General features: G+C 54.8%; 1 protein-coding gene across 2 annotated transcripts in view; it reads right to left on the minus strand.

Moving 5' to 3' along the window:
• LOC129837924 (basal cell adhesion molecule-like) overlaps nt 1-19,407 on the minus strand; it is a 105,047-nt gene that overhangs the window by 6,631 nt on the left and 79,009 nt on the right. Inside the window, exons 10-14 of one of the 2 annotated variants that reach the window (XM_055904454.1) lie at nt 2,035-2,176; nt 1,347-1,471; nt 1,054-1,195; nt 716-751; nt 113-133 (exon numbers count right to left, since the gene is read on the minus strand). In XM_055904454.1, the coding sequence (XP_055760429.1) occupies nt 113-133; nt 716-751; nt 1,054-1,195; nt 1,347-1,471; nt 2,035-2,176 (466 nt within the window). The remainder of the gene's footprint in view (nt 1-112; nt 134-715; nt 752-1,053; nt 1,196-1,346; nt 1,472-2,034; nt 2,177-19,407) is intronic. The other variant, XM_055904455.1, reaches the window with a different exon arrangement.

Here is a 19,407-nt window from a genome sequence, read left to right on the forward strand (position 1 = left end):
GGGCCTACACACACACACACACACACACACACACACACACACACACCTTTTCTCTCTCTGTATCACATACACACAATGTAACACACATACACACAGAGGTATTTGTACAGACCTGTTTTAAGCACATGGTTCCCTTTGAGCAGCATTTTGAAAGAAAGACAGTTCCTCAGACCCACTGCATAGCAAAGCAACAACACACACTGCACCACTATGTGCACCCACTAACAACACACATACTAGTGTACAAACACAACCACCACAACACATACTCTAGTTACAACTACTCACAAGCCCACAGCAACTGAAAAGCACAGCACAGGGAGGAAAAAGAGTGAAAGAAGAATGCAGTGGGAAAAAGAAGTGACAAAGACACGCCGAGAAAAGAAAAGAGAGTGGAAGAGGATAGAATAGAATATCAACCTTTATTACCCCCCCAGGGGAGAGAAAAGTCACAGCATCCACAAAATATAGGACAGACATCATACAAAGATGTATAGGACAGACATCATACAAAGATGTATAGGACAGACATCATACAAAGATGAGAAACAAAACACAATATACAATATCACAGTGTTCAGTAGTAATAGAGAAATATACAATGTACAGTACAGTAGAGTGCTGGGAGGAAGGGTGAAGTACTACAGGCTATATACAACACAGAGTCCTGACAGCAGGGAGGAAAGGAGGAGGGAGAAGACGGATAAGTGTCTACCTCTGCCTGCATCATTGGCTGCGTTGGGATCGACGGCTGCAGGGAGAAGAGAGGAAACGGGTTAGACTACAGTTTACTGTTACACCACAATGGAGGGGGGAGGGGGAGGGAGAGCGACAGAGACAGAGACAGAGAGACAGAGAGACAGAGAGAGACAGAGAGACAGAGAGAGAGAGAGAGAGAGAGAGAGAGAGACAGGGAGAGAGAGAGAGAGAGAGAGAGAGAGACAGGGAGAGAGAGAGACAGGGAGAGAGAGAGAGAGAGAGAGAGAGAGACAGGGAGAGAGAGAGAGAGAGAGAGAGAGAAGAACGTTAAGAGAAGTGGAGGGCCGCACTGACCTTGTTTGGTGGTGACTTTGAAGGCCTGGGAGGCTGCGCCGTGGTCGTTACTGGCCTCGCAGGTGACCCCGTCCTTCAGGACCGCAGCACTGGCCTCTAGCGTGACCATACTGACCACCTTGTTACCCTTCACCGACACCGACTGGGGGGGGTGGGGGGGGGGGGGGGGGTGAGAAAGATGGGTTAAGAGATGACAATAAATTAGAGGAGTTGTTCTGAGAGCTCATAACATAACTCCACAAAGCTTTGTCAACGCACACAATGCACACATGCGCACACACACACACACTCACCTCCTTTCCTGAGGGTGTCCAGGTGAACTGTGGGGCAGGATGTCCGTGAGCAGAGCAGGACAGAGTCACCATGTCTCCCTCCTTCTCCACTATTCCATCAACAGCTGCATCAATCTCAGGTTTACCTAGAGAGAGGAGAGAGAGAGGGAGGGAGAGAGAGAGGTAAAGAGACAGGAAGGGAGAGTAGTAGAGGTAGAGGGGGAGGAGAGAGGGAGGATGGAGAGAGGTAGAGAGGGGTGATGGAGGAGGGTAGGGAGGTGCAGAGAGATATAGATTGGGAAGAAAGTGGGAGAGGGAATGGCAGAAATAAAATAATAATTAAAATCCACCACAGGAAGAGATATACCGTACCATCACCACTTCCTTTACTCCATCTGAGTCTTATGATATACTGTACCATCACCACTTCCTTTACTCCATCTGAGTCTTATGATATACTGTACCATCACCACTTCCTTTACTCCATCTGAGTCTTATGATATACTGTACCATCACCACTTCCTTTACTCCATCTGAGTCTTATGATATACTGTACCATCACCACTTCCTTTACTGCATCTGAGTCTTATGATATACTGTACCATCACGGTACATCACAGTATGTGATGTCACAGTATATCATGGCCGTGTGTGTGTGTGTGTGTGTGTGTGTGTGTGTGTGTGTGTGTGTGTGTGTGTTTCTGTGTACCTGAGACGGTGAGATTGACGCTGGCCTTGGAGGTGAGCCCAAGCACAGAGGGCACTGCGCCCACACAGGAGTACTCGCCAGCTTCAGCGAATGTCACTGACTTCAGAGACAAGACACCAGTCTGGGACAGCACCGTGGAGCCCTGTTGAACACACACAGGTATGAGGTTAGGGGAATGTTGGACACACACACACTCAATTTCTATATCTCTTGTTCTTCCACGCCCTCTCCGGTTTCTCACAAACTCAGTCCTGCTCAGTACAACCACATTCCTTACCCAGTAACACGTTCACAACAGGGAGAGGTGGACTGGTAGTAACACAGGGAGGAAGCAGGGAGAGGTGGACTGGTAGTAACACAGGGAGGAAGCAGGGTGAGGTGGACTGGTAGTAACACAGGGAGGAAGCAGGGAGTGGTGGACTGGTAGTAACACAGGGAGGAAGCAGGGTGAGGTGGACTGGTAGTAACACAGGGAGGAAGCGGGGAGAGGTGGACTGGTAGTAACACAGGGGGGAAGCAGGGAGTGATGGACTGGTAGTAACACAGGGGGGAAGCAGGGAGTGATGGACTGGTAGTAACACAGGGAGGAAGCAGGGAGTGGTGGACATGTAGAAACACAGGGAGGAAGCAGGGAGTGGTGGACTGGTAGTAACACAGGGAGGAAGCAGGGAGTGGTGGACTGGTAGTAACACAGGGGGGAAGCAGGGAGAGGTGGACTGGTAGTAACACAGGGAGGAAGCAGGGAGTGGTGGACTGGTAGTAACACAGGAAGGAAGCAGGGAGTGGTGGACTGGTAGTAACACAGGGAGGAAGCAGAGAGAGATGGACTGGTAGTAACACAGGGAGGAAGCAGGGAGTGGTGGACTGGTAGTAACACAGGGGGAAAGCAGGGTGAGGTGGACTGGTAGTGACACAGGGGGGAAGCAGGGAGTGGTGGACTGGTAGGAACACAGGGAGGAAGCAGGGAGTGGTGGACTGGTAGTAACACAGGGAGGAAGCAGGGAGAGGTGGACTGGTAGTTACACGGGGAGGAAGCAGGGAGAGGTGGACTGGTAGTAACACGGGGAGGAAGCAGGGAGAGATGGACTGGTAGTAACACAGGGAGGAAACAGGGAGAGGTGGACTGGTAGTAACACAGGGAGGAAGCAGGGAGAGGTGGACTGGTAGTAACACAGGGAGAAAGCAGGGAGAGGTGGACTGGTAGGAACACAGGGAGAAGGAAAGAGAGAGATGGACTGGTAGTAACACAGGGAGGAAGCAGGGAGTGATGGACTGGTAGTAACATAGGGAGGAAGCAGGGAGTGGTGGACTGGTAGTAACACAGGAAGGAAGCAGGGGGTGGTGGACTGGTATTAACACAGGGAGGAAGCAGGGAGTGGTGGACTGGTAGTAACACAGGGGGGAAGCAGGGAGTGATGGACTGGTAGTAACACAGGGAGGAAGCAGGGAGTGGTGGACTGGTAGTAACACAGGGAGGAAGCAGGGAGTGGTGGACTGGTAGTAACACAGGGAGGAAGCAGGGAGTGGTGGACTGGTAGTAACACAGGGGGGAGCAGGGAGAGGTGGACTGGTAGGAACACAGGGAGGAAGCAGGGAGTGGTGGACTGGTAGTAACACAGGAAGGAAGCAGGGAGTGGTGGACTGGTAGTAACACAGGGAGGAAGCAGAGAGAGATGGACTGGTAGTAACACAGGGAGGAAGCAGGGAGTGGTGGACTGGTAGTAACACAGGGAGGAAGCAGGGAGTGGTGGACTGGTAGTGACACAGGGAAGCAGGGCGAGGTGGACTGGTAGTAACACAGGGAGGAAGCAGAGAGAGATGGACTGGTAGTAACACAGGGAGGAAGCAGGGAGTGATGGACTGGTAGTAACACAGGGAGGAAGCAGGGAGTGATGGACTGGTAGTAACACAGGGAGGAAGCAGGGAGTGGTGGACTGGTAGTAACACAGGAAGGAAGCAGGGAGTGGTGGACTGGTAGTAACACAGGGAGGAAGCAGGGAGAGGTGGACTGGTATTTACACTAAAAGGAAGCAGGGAGAGGTGGACTGGTAGTAACACAGGGAGGAAGCAGGGAGAGATGGACTGGTAGTAACACAGGGAGGAAACAGGGAGAGGTGGACTGGTAGTAACACAGGGAGGAAGCAGGGAGAGGTGGACTGGTAGTAACAGGGAGGAAGCGGGGAGAGGTGGACTGGTAGTAACACAGGGGGGAAGCGGGGAGTGATGGACTGGTAGTAACACAGGGAGGAAGCAGGGAGTGGTGGACATGTAGAAACACAGGGAGGAAGCAGGGAGTGGTGGACTGGTAGTAACACAGGGAGGAAGCAGGGAGTGGTGGACTGGTAGTAACACAGGGGGGAAGCAGGGAGAGGTGGAATGGTAGTAACACGGGGAGGAAGCAGGGAGTGGTGGACTGGTAGTAACACAGGAAGGAAGCAGGGAGTGGTGGACTGGTAGTAACACAGGGAGGAAGCAGAGAGAGATGGACTGGTAGTAACACAGGGAGGAAGCAGGGAGTGGTGGACTGGTAGTAACACAGGGGGGAAGCAGGGTGAGGTGGACTGGTAGTGACACAGGGGGGAAGCAGGGAGTGGTGGACTGGTAGGAACACAGGGGGGAAGCAGGGCGAGGTGGACTGGTAGTAACACAGGGAGGAAGCAGAGAGAGATGGACTGGTAGTAACACAGGGAGGAAGCAGAGAGAGATGGACTGGTAGTAACACAGGGAGGAAGCAGGGAGTGATGGACTGGTAGTAACATAGGGAGGAAGCAGGGAGTGGTGGATTGGTAGTAACACAGGAAGGAAGCAGGGGGTGGTGGACTGGTAGTAACACAGGGAGGAAGCAGGGAGTGGTGGACTGGTAGTAACACAGGGAGGAAGCAGGGAGAGGTGGATTGGTAGTTACACGGGGAGGAAGCAGGGAGAGGTGGACTGGTAGTAACACGGGGTGGAAGCAGGGAGAGATGGACTGGTAGTAACACAGGGAGGAAACAGGGAGAGGTGGACTGGTAGTAACACAGGGAGGAAGCAGGGAGAGGTGGACTGGTAGTAACACAGGGAGGAAGCAGGGAGTGATGGACTGGTAGTAACATAGGGAGGAAGCAGGGAGTGGTGGACTGGTAGTAACACAGGGAGGAAGCAGGGAGAGGTGGATTGGTAGTAACACAGGGAGGAAGCAGGGAGTGATGGACTGGTAGTAACATAGGGAGGAAGCAGGGAGTGGTGGACTGGTAGTAACACAGGAAGGAAGCAGGGGGTGGTGGATTGGTAGTAACACAGGGAGGAAGCAGGGAGTGGTGGACTGGTAGTAACACAGGGAGGAAGCAGGGAGAGGTGGATTGGTAGTTACACGGGGAGGAAGCAGGGAGAGATGGACTGGTAGTAACACGGGGAGGAAACAGGGAGAGGTGGACTGGTAGTAACACAGGGAGGAAGCAGGGAGAGGTGGACTGGTAGTAACACAGGGAGGAAACAGGGAGAGGTGGCCTGGTAGTAGCACAGGGGGGAAGCAGGGAGTGATGGACTGGTAGTAACACAGGGAGGAAGCAGGGAGAGTTGGACAGGTAGTAACACAGGGAGGAAACAGGGAGAGGTGGACTGGTAGTAACACAGGGAGGAAACAGGGAGAGGTGGACTGGTAGTAACACAGGGAGGAAGCAGGGAGAGGTGGACTGGTAGTAACACAGGGAGAAAGCAGGGAGAGGTGGACTGGTAGTGACACAGGGGGGAAGCAGGGTGAGGTGGACTGGTATTAACACAGGGAGGAAGCAGGGAGTTATGGACTGGTAGTAACACAGGGAGGAAGCAGGGAGTGGTGGACTGGTAGTAACACAGGGGGTAAGCGGGGAGAGGTGGACTGGTAGTAACACAGGGGGGAAGCAGGGAGTGATGGACTGGTAGTAACACAGGGAGGAAGCAGGGAGTGGTGGACTGGTAGTAACACAGGAAGGAAGCAGGGAGTGGTGGACTGGTAGTAACACAGGGAGGAAGCAGAGAGAGATGGACTGGTAGTAACACAGGGAGGAAGCAGGGAGTGGTGGACTGGTAGTAACACAGGGGGGAATCAGGGTGAGGTGGACTGGTAGTGACACAGGGGGGAAGCAGGGAGTGGTGGACTGGTAGGAACACAGGGGGGAAGCAGGGCGAGGTGGACTGGTAGTAACACAGGGAGGAAGCAGAGAGAGATGGACTGGTAGTAACACAGGGAGGAAGCAGGGAGTGATGGGCTGGTAGTAACATAGGGAGGAAGCAGGGAGTGGTGGATTGGTAGTAACACAGGAAGGAAGCAGGGGGTGGTGGACTGGTAGTAACACAGGGAGGAAGCAGGGAGAGATGGACTGGTAGTAACACAGGGAGGAAACAGGGAGAGGTGGACTGGTAGTAACACAGGGAGGAAGCAGGGAGAGGTGGACTGGTAGTAACAGGGAGGAAGCGGGGAGAGGTGGACTGGTAGTAACACAGGGGGGAAGCAGGGAGTGATGGACTGGTAGTAACACAGGGAGGAAGCAGGGAGTGGTGGACATGTAGAAACACAGGGAGGAAGCAGGGAGTGGTGGACTGGTAGTAACACAGGGAGGAAGCAGGGAGTGGTGGACTGGTAGTAACACAGGGGGGAAGCAGGGAGAGGTGGAATGGTAGTAACACGGGGAGGAAGCAGGGAGTGGTGGACTGGTAGTAACACAGGAAGGAAGCAGGGAGTGGTGGACTGGTAGTAACACAGGGAGGAAGCAGAGAGAGATGGACTGGTAGTAACACAGGGAGGAAGCAGGGAGTGGTGGACTGGTAGTAACACAGGGGGGAAGCAGGGTGAGGTGGACTGGTAGTGACACAGGGGTCGAAGCAGGGAGTGGTGGACTGGTAGGAACACAGGGGGGAAGCAGGGCGAGGTGGACTGGTAGTAACACAGGGAGGAAGCAGAGAGAGATGGACTGGTAGTAACACAGGGAGGAAGCAGGGAGTGATGGACTGGTAGTAACATAGGGAGGAAGCAGGGAGTGGTGGATTGGTAGTAACACAGGAAGGAAGCAGGGTGTGGTGGACTGGTAGTAACACAGGGAGGAAGCAGGGAGTGGTGGACTGGTAGTAACACAGGGAGGAAGCAGGGAGAGGTGGATTGGTAGTTACACGGGGAGGAAGCAGGGAGAGGTGGACTGGTAGTAACACGGGGTGGAAGCAGGGAGAGATGGACTGGTAGTAACACAGGGAGGAAACAGGGAGAGGTGGACTGGTAGTAACACAGGGAGGAAGCAGGGAGAGGTGGACTGGTAGTAACACAGGGAGGAAGCAGGGAGTGATGGACTGGTAGTAACATAGGGAGGAAGCAGGGAGTGGTGGACTGGTAGTAACACAGGGAGGAAACAGGGAGAGATGGACTGGTAGTAACACAGGGAGGAAGCAGAGAGAGATGGCCTGGTAGTAACACAGGGAGGAAGCAGGGAGAGGTGGACTGGTAGTAACACAGGGAGAAAGCAGGGAGAGGTGGACTGGTAGTAACACAGGGGGGAAGCAGGGTGAGGTGGACTGGTATTAACACAGGGAGGAAGCAGGGAGTTATGGACTGGTAGTAACACAGGGAGGAAGCAGGGAGTGGTGGACTGGTAGTAACACAGGGGGTAAGCGGGGAGAGGTGGACTGGTAGTAACACAGGGGGGAAGCAGGGAGTGATGGACTGGTAGTAACACAGGGAGGAAGCAGGGAGTGGTGGACTGGTAGTAACACAGGAAGGAAGCAGGGAGTGGTGGACTGGTAGTAACACAGGGAGGAAGCAGAGAGAGATGGACTGGTAGTAACACAGGGAGGAAGCAGCGAGTGGTGGACTGGTAGTAACACAGGGGGGAATCAGGGTGAGGTGGACTGGTAGTGACACAGGGGGGAAGCAGGGAGTGGTGGACTGGTAGGAACACAGGGGGGAAGCAGGGCGAGGTGGACTGGTAGTAACACAGGGAGGAAGCAGAGAGAGATGGACTGGTAGTAACACAGGGAGGAAGCAGGGAGTGATGGGCTGGTAGTAACATAGGGAGGAAGCAGGGAGTGGTGGATTGGTAGTAACACAGGAAGGAAGCAGGGGGTGGTGGACTGGTAGTAACACAGGGAGGAAGCAGGGAGAGATGGACTGGTAGTAACACAGGGAGGAAACAGGGAGAGGTGGACTGGTAGTAACACAGGGAGGAAGCAGGGAGAGGTGGACTGGTAGTAACAGGGAGGAAGCGGGGAGAGGTGGACTGGTAGTAACACAGGGGGGAAGCAGGGAGTGATGGTCTGGTAGTAACACAGGGAGGAAGCAGGGAGTGGTGGACATGTAGAAACACAGGGAGGAAGCAGGGAGTGGTGGACTGGTAGTAACACAGGGAGGAAGCAGGGAGTGGTGGACTGGTAGTAACACAGGGGGGAAGCAGGGAGAGGTGGAATGGTAGTAGCACGGGGAGGAAGCAGGGAGTGGTGGACTGGTAGTAACACAGGAAGGAAGCAGGGAGTGGTGGACTGGTAGTAACACAGGGAGGAAGCAGAGAGAGATGGACTGGTAGTAACACAGGGAGGAAGCAGGGAGTGGTGGACTGGTAGTAACACAGGGGGGAAGCAGGGTGAGGTGGACTGGTAGTGACACAGGGGGGAAGCAGGGAGTGGTGGGCTGGTAGGAACACAGGGGGGAAGCAGGGCGAGGTGGACTGGTAGTAACACAGGGAGGAAGCAGAGAGAGATGGACTGGTAGTAACACAGGGAGGAAGCAGGGAGTGGTGGACTGGTAGTAACACAGGGAGGAAGCAGGGAGTGGTGGACTGGTAGTAACACAGGGAGGAAGCAGGGAGAGGTGGATTGGTAGTTACACGGGGAGGAAGCAGGGAGAGGTGGACTGGTAGTAACACGGGGAGGAAGCAGGGAGAGATGGACTGGTAGTAACACAGGGAGGAAACAGGGAGAGGTGGACTGGTAGTAACACAGGGAGGAAGCAGGGAGAGGTGGACTGGTAGTAACACAGGGAGGAAACAGGGAGAGGTGGCCTGGTAGTAGCACAGGGGGGAAGCAGGGAGTGATGGACTGGTAGTAACACAGGGAGGAAGCAGGGAGAGATGGACTGGTAGTAACACAGGGAGGAAACAGGGAGAGGTGGACTGGTAGTAACACAGGGAGGAAACAGGGAGAGATGGACTGGTAGTAACACAGGGAGGAAGCAGGGAGAGGTGGACTGGTAGTAACACAGGGAGAAAGCAGGGAGAGGTGGACTGGTAGTAACACAGGGGGGAAGCAGGGTGAGGTGGACTGGTATTAACACAGGGAGGAAGCAGGGAGTTATGGACTGGTAGTAACACAGGGAGGAAGCAGGGAGTGGTGGACTGGTAGTAACACAGGGGGTAAGCGGGGAGAGGTGGACTGGTAGTAACACAGGGGGGAAGCAGGGAGTGATGGACTGGTAGTAACACAGGGAGGAAGCAGGGAGTGGTGGACTGGTAGTAACACAGGAAGGAAGCAGGGAGTGGTGGACTGGTAGTAACACAGGGAGGAAGCAGAGAGAGATGGACTGGTAGTAACACAGGGAGGAAGCAGGGAGTGGTGGACTGGTAGTAACACAGGGGGGAAGCAGGGTGAGGTGGACTGGTAGTGACACAGGGGGGAAGCAGGGAGTGGTGGACTGGTAGGAACACAGGGGGGAAGCAGGGTGAGGTGGACTGGTAGTAACACAGGGAGGAAGCAGAGAGAGATGGACTGGTAGTAACACAGGGAGGAAGCAGGGAGTGATGGACTGGTAGTAACATAGGGAGGAAGCAGGGAGTGGTGGATTGGTAGTAACACAGGAAGGAAGCAGGGGGTGGTGGACTGGTAGTAACACAGGGAGGAAGCAGGGAGTGGTGGACTGGTAGTAACACAGGGAGGAAGCAGGGAGAGGTGGATTGGTAGTTACACGGGGAGGAAGCAGGGAGAGGTGGACTTGTAGTAACACGGGGAGGAAGCAGGGAGAGATGGACTGGTAGTAACACAGGGAGGAAACAGGGAGAGGTGGACTGGTAGTAACACAGGGAGGAAGCAGGGAGAGGGGGACTGGTAGTAACACAGGGAGGAAGCAGGGAGTGATGGACTGGTAGTAACATAGGGAGGAAGCAGGGAGTGGTGGACTGGTAGTAACACAGGGAGGAAGCAGGGAGTGGTGGACTGGTAGTAACACAGGGGGGAAGCAGGGTGAGGTGGACTGGTAGTGACACAGGGGGGAAGCAGGGAGTGGTGGACTGGTAGGAACACAGGGGGGAAGCAGGGCGAGGTGGACTGGTAGTAACACAGGGAGGAAGCAGAGAGAGATGGACTGGTAGTAACACAGGGAGGAAGCAGGGAGTGATGGACTGGTAGTAACATAGGGAGGAAGCAGGGAGTGGTGGATTGGTAGTAACACAGGAAGGAAGCAGGGGGTGGTGGACTGGTAGTAACACAGGGAGGAAGCAGGGAGAGATGGACTGGTAGTAACACAGGGAGGAAACAGGGAGAGGTGGACTGGTAGTAACACAGGGAGGAAGCAGGGAGAGGTGGACTGGTAGTAACAGGGAGGAAGCGGGGAGAGGTGGACTGGTAGTAACACAGGGGGGAAGCAGGGAGTGATGGACTGGTAGTAACACAGGGAGGAAGCAGGGAGTGGTGGACATGTAGAAACACAGGGAGGAAGCAGGGAGTGGTGGACTGGTAGTAACACAGGGAGGAAGCAGGGAGTGGTGGACTGGTAGTAACACAGGGGGGAAGCAGGGAGAGGTGGAATGGTAGTAACACGGGGAGGAAGCAGGGAGTGGTGGACTGGTAGTAACACAGGAAGGAAGCAGGGAGTGGTGGACTGGTAGTAACACAGGGAGGAAGCAGAGAGAGATGGACTGGTAGTAACACAGGGAGGAAGCAGGGAGTGGTGGACTGGTAGTAACACAGGGGGGAAGCAGGGTGAGGTGGACTGGTAGTGACACAGGGGGGAAGCAGGGAGTGGTGGACTGGTAGGAACACAGGGGGGAAGCAGGGCGAGGTGGACTGGTAGTAACACAGGGAGGAAGCAGAGAGAGATGGACTGGTAGTAACACAGGGAGGAAGCAGGGAGTGATGGACTGGTAGTAACATAGGGAGGAAGCAGGGAGTGGTGGATTGGTAGTAACACAGGAAGGAAGCAGGGTGTGGTGGACTGGTAGTAACACAGGGAGGAAGCAGGGAGTGGTGGACTGGTAGTAACACAGGGAGGAAGCAGGGAGAGGTGGATTGGTAGTTACACGGGGAGGAAGCAGGGAGAGGTGGACTGGTAGTAACACGGGGTGGAAGCAGGGAGAGATGGACTGGTAGTAACACAGGGAGGAAACAGGGAGAGGTGGACTGGTAGTAACACAGGGAGGAAGCAGGGAGAGGTGGACTGGTAGTAACACAGGGAGGAAGCAGGGAGTGATGGACTGGTAGTAACATAGGGAGGAAGCAGGGAGTGGTGGACTGGTAGTAACACAGGAAGGAAGCAGGGGGTGGTGGATTGGTAGTAACACAGGGAGGAAGCAGGGAGTGGTGGACTGGTAGTAACACAGGGAGGAAGCAGGGAGAGGTGGATTGGTAGTTACACGGGGAGGAAGCAGGGAGAGGTGGACTGGTAGTAACACGGGGAGGAAGCAGGGAGAGATGGACTGGTAGTAACACAGGGAGGAAACAGGGAGAGGTGGACTGGTAGTAACACAGGGAGGAAGCAGGGAGAGGTGGACTGGTAGTAACACAGGGAGGAAACAGGGAGAGGTGGCCTGGTAGTAGCACAGGGGGGAAGCAGGGAGTGATGGACTGGTAGTAACACAGGGAGGAAGCAGGGAGAGATGGACTGGTAGTAACACAGGGAGGAAACAGGGAGAGGTGGACTGGTAGTAACACAGGGAGGAAACAGGGAGAGGTGGACTGGTAGTAACAGAGGGAGGAAGCAGGGAGAGGTGGACTGGTAGTAACACAGGGAGAAAGCAGGGAGAGGTGGACTGGTAGTAACACAGGGGGGAAGCAGGGTGAGGTGGACTGGTATTAACACAGGGAGGAAGTAGGGAGTTATGGACTGGTAGTAACACAGGGAGGAAGCAGGGAGTGGTGGACTGGTAGTAACACAGGGGGTAAGCGGGGAGAGGTGGACTGGTAGTAACACAGGGGGGAAGCAGGGAGTGATGGACTGGTAGTAACACAGGGAGGAAGCAGGGAGTGGTGGACTGGTAGTAACACAGGAAGGAAGCAGGGAGTGGTGGACTGGTAGTAACACAGGGAGGAAGCAGAGAGAGATGGACTGGTAGTAACACAGGGAGGAAGCAGGGAGTGGTGGACTGGTAGTAACACAGGGGGGAAGCAGGGTGAGGTGGACTGGTAGTGACACAGGGGGGAAGCAGGGAGTGGTGGACTGGTAGGAACACAGGGGGGAAGCAGGGCGAGGTGGACTGGTAGTAACACAGGGAGGAAGCAGAGAGAGATGGACTGGTAGTAACACAGGGAGGAAGCAGGGAGTGATGGACTGGTAGTAACATAGGGAGGAAGCAGGGAGTGGTGGATTGGTAGTAACACAGGAAGGAAGCAGGGGGTGGTGGACTGGTAGTAACACAGGGAGGAAGCAGGGAGTGGTGGACTGGTAGTAACACAGGGAGGAAGCAGGGAGAGGTGGATTGGTAGTTACACGGGGAGGAAGCAGGGAGAGGTGGACTGGTAGTAACACGGGGAGGAAGCAGGGAGAGATGGACTGGTAGTAACACAGGGAGGAAACAGGGAGAGGTGGACTGGTAGTAACACAGGGAGGAAGCAGGGAGAGGTGGACTGGTAGTAACACAGGGAGGAAGCAGGGAGTGATGGACTGGTAGTAACATAGGGAGGAAGCAGGGAGTGGTGGACTGGTAGTAACACAGGAAGGAAGCAGGGGGTGGTGGATTGGTAGTAACACAGGGAGGAAGCAGGGAGTGGTGGACTGGTAGTAACACAGGGAGGAAGCAGGGAGAGGTGGATTGGTAGTTACACGGGGAAGAAGCAGGGAGAGGTGGACTGGTAGTAACACGGGGAGGAAGCAGGGAGAGATGGACTGGTAGTAACACAGGGAGGAAACAGGGAGAGGTGGACTGGTAGTAACACAGGGAGGAAGCAGGGAGAGGTGGACTGGTAGTAACACAGGGAGGAAACAGGGAGAGGTGGCCTGGTAGTAGCACAGGGGGGAAGCAGGGAGTGATGGACTGGTAGTAACACAGGGAGGAAGCAGGGAGAGATGGACTGGTAGTAACACAGGGAGGAAACAGGGAGAGGTGGACTGGTAGTAACACAGGGGGGAAGCAGGGTGAGGTGGACTGGTAGTAACACAGGGAGGAAGCAGGGAGTGGTGGACTGGTAGTAACACAGGGGGGAAGCAGGGTGAGGTGGACTGGTAGTGACACAGGGGGGAAGCAGGGAGTGGTGGACTGGTAGGAACACAGGGGGGAAGCAGGGCGAGGTGGACTGGTAGTAACACAGGGAGGAAGCAGAGAGAGAGACTGACTGGTAGTAACACAGGGAGGAAGCAGGGAGTGATGGACTGGTAGTAACATAGGGAGGAAGCAGGGAGTGGTGGATTGGTAGTAACACAGGAAGGAAGCAGGGTGTGGTGGACTGGTAGTAACACAGGGAGGAAGCAGGGAGTGGTGGACTGGTAGTAACACAGGGAGGAAGCAGGGAGAGGTGGATTGGTAGTTACACGGGGAGGAAGCAGGGAGAGGTGGACTGGTAGTAACACGGGGTGGAAGCAGGGAGAGATGGACTGGTAGTAACACAGGGAGGAAACAGGGAGAGGTGGACTGGTAGTAACACAGGGAGGAAGCAGGGAGAGGTGGACTGGTAGTAACACAGGGAGGAAGCAGGGAGTGATGGACTGGTAGTAACATAGGGAGGAAGCAGGGAGTGGTGGACTGGTAGTAACACAGGGAGGAAACAGGGAGAGGTGGACTGGTAGTAACACAGGGAGGAAACAGGGAGAGGTGGACTGGTAGTAACAGAGGGAGGAAGCAGGGAGAGGTGGACTGGTAGTAACACAGGGAGAAAGCAGGGAGAGGTGGACTGGTAGTAACACAGGGGGGAAGCAGGGTGAGGTGGACTGGTATTAACACAGGGAGGAAGCAGGGAGTTATGGACTGGTAGTAACACAGGGAGGAAGCAGGGAGTGGTGGACTGGTAGTAACACAGGGGGTAAGCGGGGAGAGGTGGACTGGTAGTAACACAGGGGGGAAGCAGGGAGTGATGGACTGGTAGTAACACAGGGAGGAAGCAGGGAGTGGTGGACTGGTAGTAACACAGGAAGGAAGCAGGGAGTGGTGGACTGGTAGTAACACAGGGAGGAAGCAGAGAGAGATGGACTGGTAGTAACACAGGGAGGAAGCAGGGAGTGGTGGACTGGTAGTAACACAGGGGGGAAGCAGGGTGAGGTGGACTGGTAGTGACACAGGGGGGAAGCAGGGAGTGGTGGACTGGTAGGAACACAGGGGGGAAGCAGGGCGAGGTGGACTGGTAGTAACACAGGGAGGAAGCAGAGAGAGATGGACTGGTAGTAACACAGGGAGGAAGCAGGGAGTGATGGACTGGTAGTAACATAGGGAGGAAGCAGGGAGTGGTGGATTGGTAGTAACACAGGAAGGAAGCAGGGGGTGGTGGACTGGTAGTAACACAGGGAGGAAGCAGGGAGTGGTGGACTGGTAGTAACACAGGGAGGAAGCAGGGAGAGGTGGATTGGTAGTTACACGGGGAGGAAGCAGGGAGAGGTGGACTGGTAGTAACACGGGGAGGAAGCAGGGAGAGATGGACTGGTAGTAACACAGGGGGGAAGCAGGGAGTGATGGACTGGTAGTAACACAGGGAGGAAGCAGGGAGTGGTGGACTGGTAGTAACACAGGAAGGAAGCAGGGAGTGGTGGACTGGTAGTAACACAGGGAGGAAGCAGAGAGAGATGGACTGGTAGTAACACAGGGAGGAAGCAGGGAGTGGTGGACTGGTAGTAACACAGGGGGGAAGCAGGGTGAGGTGGACTGGTAGTAACACAGGGAGGAAGCAGAGAGAGATGGACTGGTAGTAACACAGGGAGGAAGCAGGGAGTGATGGACTGGTAGTAACATAGGGAGGAAGCAGGGAGTGGTGGATTGGTAGTAACACAGGAAGGAAGCAGGGGGTGGTGGACTGGTAGTAACACAGGGAGGAAGCAGGGAGTGGTGGACTGGTAGTAACACAGGGAGGAAGCAGGGAGAGGTGGATTGGTAGTTACACGGGGAGGAAGCAGGGAGAGGTGGACTGGTAGTAACACGGGGAGGAAGCAGGGAGAGATGGACTGGTAGTAACACGGGGAGGAAACAGGGGGAGGTGGACTGGTAGTAACACAGGGAGGAAGCAGGGAGAGGTGGACTGGTAGTAACACAGGGAGAAAGCAGGGAGAGGTGGACTGGTAGTAACACAGGGGGGAAGCAGGGTGAGGTGGACTGGTATTAACACAGGGAGGAAGCAGGGAGTTATGGACTTGTAGTAACACAGGGAGGAAGCAGGGAGTGGTGGACTGGTAGTAACACAGGGGGTAAGCGGGGAGAGGTGGACTGGTAGTAACACAGGGGGGAAGCAGGGAGTGATGGACTGGTAGTAACACAGGGAGGAAGCAGGGAGTGGTGGACTGGTAGTAACACAGGAAGGAAGCAGGGAGTGGTGGACTGGTAGTAACACAGGGAGGAAGCAGAGAGAGATGGACTGGTAGTAACACAGGGAGGAAGCAGGGAGTGGTGGACTGGTAGTAACACAGGGGGGAAGCAGGGTGAGGTGGACTGGTAGTGACACAGGGGGGAAGCAGGGAGTGTTGGACTGGTAGGAACACAGGGGGGAAGCAGGGCGAGGTGGACTGGTAGTAACACAGGGAGGAAGCAGAGAGAGATGGACTGGTAGTAACACAGGGAGGAAGCAGGGAGTGATGGACTGGTAGTAACACAGGAAGGAAGCAGGGGGTGGTGGACTGGTAGTAACACAGGGAGGAAGCAGGGAGTGGTGGATTGGTAGTAACACAGGAAGGAAGCAGGGGGTGGTGGACTGGTAGTAACACAGGGAGGAAGCAGGGAGTGGTGGACTGGTAGTAACACGGGGAGGAAGCAGGGAGAGGTGGACTGGTAGTAACACGGGGAGGAAGCAGGGAGAGATGGACTGGTAGTAACACAGGGGGGAAGCAGGGAGTGATGGACTGGTAGTAACACAGGGAGGAAGCAGGGAGTGGTGGACTGGTAGTAACACAGGAAGGAAGCAGGGAGTGGTGGACTGGTAGTAACACAGGGAGGAAGCAGAGAGAGATGGACTGGTAGTAACACAGGGAGGAAGCAGGGAGTGGTGGACTGGTAGTAACACAGGGGGGAAGCAGGGTGAGGTGGACTGGTAGTGACACAGGGGGGAAGCAGGGAGTGGTGGACTGGTAGGAACACAGGGGGGAAGCAGGGCGAGGTGGACTGGTAGTAACACAGGGAGGAAGCAGAGAGAGATGGACTGGTAGTAACACAGGGAGGAAGCAGGGAGTGATGGACTGGTAGTAACATAGGGAGGAAGCAGGGAGTGGTGGATTGGTAGTAACACAGGAAGGAAGCAGGGGGTGGTGGACTGGTAGTAACACAGGGAGGAAGCAGGGAGTGGTGGACTGGTAGTAACACAGGGAGGAAGCAGGGAGAGGTGGACTGGTAGTAACACGGGGAGGAAGCAGGGAGAGATGGACTGGTAGTAACACGGGGAGGAAACAGGGGGAGGTGGACTGGTAGTAACACAGGGAGGAAGCAGGGAGAGGTGGACTGGTAGTAACACAGGGAGGAAGCAGGGAGTGATGGACTGGTAGTAACATAGGGAGGAAGCAGGGAGTGGTGGACTGGTAGTAACACAGGAAGGAAGCAGGGGGTGGTGGATTGGTAGTAACACAGGGAGGAAGCAGGGAGTGGTGGACTGGTAGTAACACAGGGAGGAAGCAGGGAGAGGTGGATTGGTAGTTACACGGGGAGGAAGCAGGGAGAGGTGGACTGGTAGTAACACGGGGAGGAAGCAGGGAGAGATGGACTGGTAGTAACACAGGGAGGAAACAGGGAGAGGTGGACTGGTAGTAACACAGGGAGGAAGCAGGGAGAGGTGGACTGGTAGTAACACAGGGAGGAAACAGGGAGAGGTGGCCTGGTAGTAGCACAGGGGTGAAGCAGGGAGTGATGGACTGGTAGTAACACAGGGAGGAAGCAGGGAGAGATGGACTGGTAGTAACACAGGGAGGAAACAGGGAGAGGTGGACTGGTAGTAACACAGGGAGGAAACAGGGAGAGGTGGACTGGTAGTAACACAGGGGAGGAAGCAGGGAGAGGTGGACTGGTAGTAACACAGGGAGAAAGCAGGGAGAGGTGGACTGGTAGTAACACAGGGGGGAAGCAGGGTGAGGTGGACTGGTATTAACACAGGGAGGAAGCAGGGAGTTATGGACTGGTAGTAACACAGGGAGGAAGCAGGGAGTGGTGGACTGGTAGTAACACAGGGGGTAAGCGGGGAGAGGTGGACTGGTAGTAACACAGGGGGGAAGCAGGGAGTGATGGACTGGTAGTAACACAGGGAGGAAGCAGGGAGTGGTGGACTGGTAGTAACACAGGGAGGAATTAGAGAGAGATGGACTGGTAGTAACACAGGGAGGAAGCAGGGAGTGGTGGACTGGTAGTAACACAGGGGGGAAGCAGGGTGAGAGGGACTGGTAGTAACACAGGGGGGAAGCAGGGTGAGAGGGACTGGTAGTAACACAGGGAGGAAGCAGGGAGTGGTGGACTGGTAGTGACACAGGGAAGCAGGGCGAGGTGGACTGGTAGTAACACAGGGAGGATGCAGAGAGAGATGGACTGGTAGTAACACAGGGAGGAAGCAGGGAGTGATGGACTGGTAGTAACACAGGGAGGAAGCAGGGAGTGATGGACTGGTAGTAACACAGGGAGGAAGCAGGGAGTGGTGGACTGGTAGTAACACAGGAAGGAAGCAGGGAGTGGTGGACTGGTAGTAACACAGGGAGGAAGCAGGGAGAGGTGGACTGGTAGTTACACAGGGAGGAAGCAGGGAGAGGTGGACTGGTAGTAACACAGGGAGGAAGCAGGGAGAGATGGACTGGTAGTAACACAGGGAGGAAACAGGGAGAGGTGGACTGGTAGTAACACAGGGAGGAAGCAGGGAGAGGTGGACTGGTAGTAACACAGGGAGGAAGCAGGGAGAGGTGGACTGGTAGTAACACAGGGAGGAAGCAGGGAGAGGTGGACTGGTAGTAACACAGGGAGGAAGCAGGGAGAGGTGGACTGGTAGTAACACAGGGAGGAAGCAGGGAGAGGTGGACTGGTAGTAACACAGGGAGGAAGCAGGGAGAGGTGGACTGGTAGTAACACAGGGAGAAAGCAGGGAGTGGTGGACTGGTAGTAACACAGGGAGGAAACAGGGAGAGGTGGACTGGTAGTAACACAGGGAGAAAGCAGGGAGAGGTGGACTGTTAGTAACACAGGGAAAAAGCAGGGAGAGGTGGACTGGTAGAAACACAGGGAGGAAGCAGGGAGAGATGGACTGGTAGTAACACAGGGAGGACGCAGGGAGAGGTGGACTGGTAGTAACACAGGGAGGACGCAGGGAGAGGTGGACTGGTAGTAACACAGGGAGGAGGCAGGGAGCGGTGGACTGGTAGTAACACGTTCACAACAGAGAGAGGTGGACTGGTAGTAAAACAGGGAGGAAGCAGGGAGCGGTGGACTGGTAGTAACTGTAACGAAAAGTAAAAGAAATCAGACCCCTCCCCTAGAAATCAGGCCAGATCCAGAGCTACCCCTGTGGGCCCTAGGACCAATTATAGACTGGGGAATGACTGCCACGACGGTGACCAACCAGCAGAGGGAGCCAAATGAACCAGACCTAACAAAACGGGACCTCAAACAAGAACCCCTCGACATGAAGACCGAGGGAGAATGGTATGAGGAGACAAATGAACAGGCTCGAGAAGGGCTAGACATGAAACAAGAACCAATCAGCATGAAGACTGAGGGAGAGTGGTATGAACCGCTCGACCAAACTGACGCCCCAGCGGAAGAAGAGTTATGGGCATCAGTGCTGAAAGACTTAACATTGGACTGAGTCCCACCAAAAATGTTGAGTATGCTACAAGAGAAGTAGTGGTGGCAAAATGTGACAAATCGATTGCACTCTCAAGTGTCTTCCCCTGAACTGAGTGTCTTAAGAGAGGTATAAAAGGAGGAGAGGTCCGTGCCTAGGGCATGATCCTCGACACATATGATGTGGACATCACATCATAGGGAATCATCAGGCAAGGTAAATTACTCTTCACTATACTCTGCTTGCATTGACTACTTTGACATTAAGGCACGAGCATTATATTGACTGGTA

This window comes from Salvelinus fontinalis, chromosome 38 (genome assembly GCF_029448725.1).
Source record: "Salvelinus fontinalis isolate EN_2023a chromosome 38, ASM2944872v1, whole genome shotgun sequence".
NCBI classification, from domain to species: domain Eukaryota; kingdom Metazoa; phylum Chordata; class Actinopteri; order Salmoniformes; family Salmonidae; genus Salvelinus; species Salvelinus fontinalis.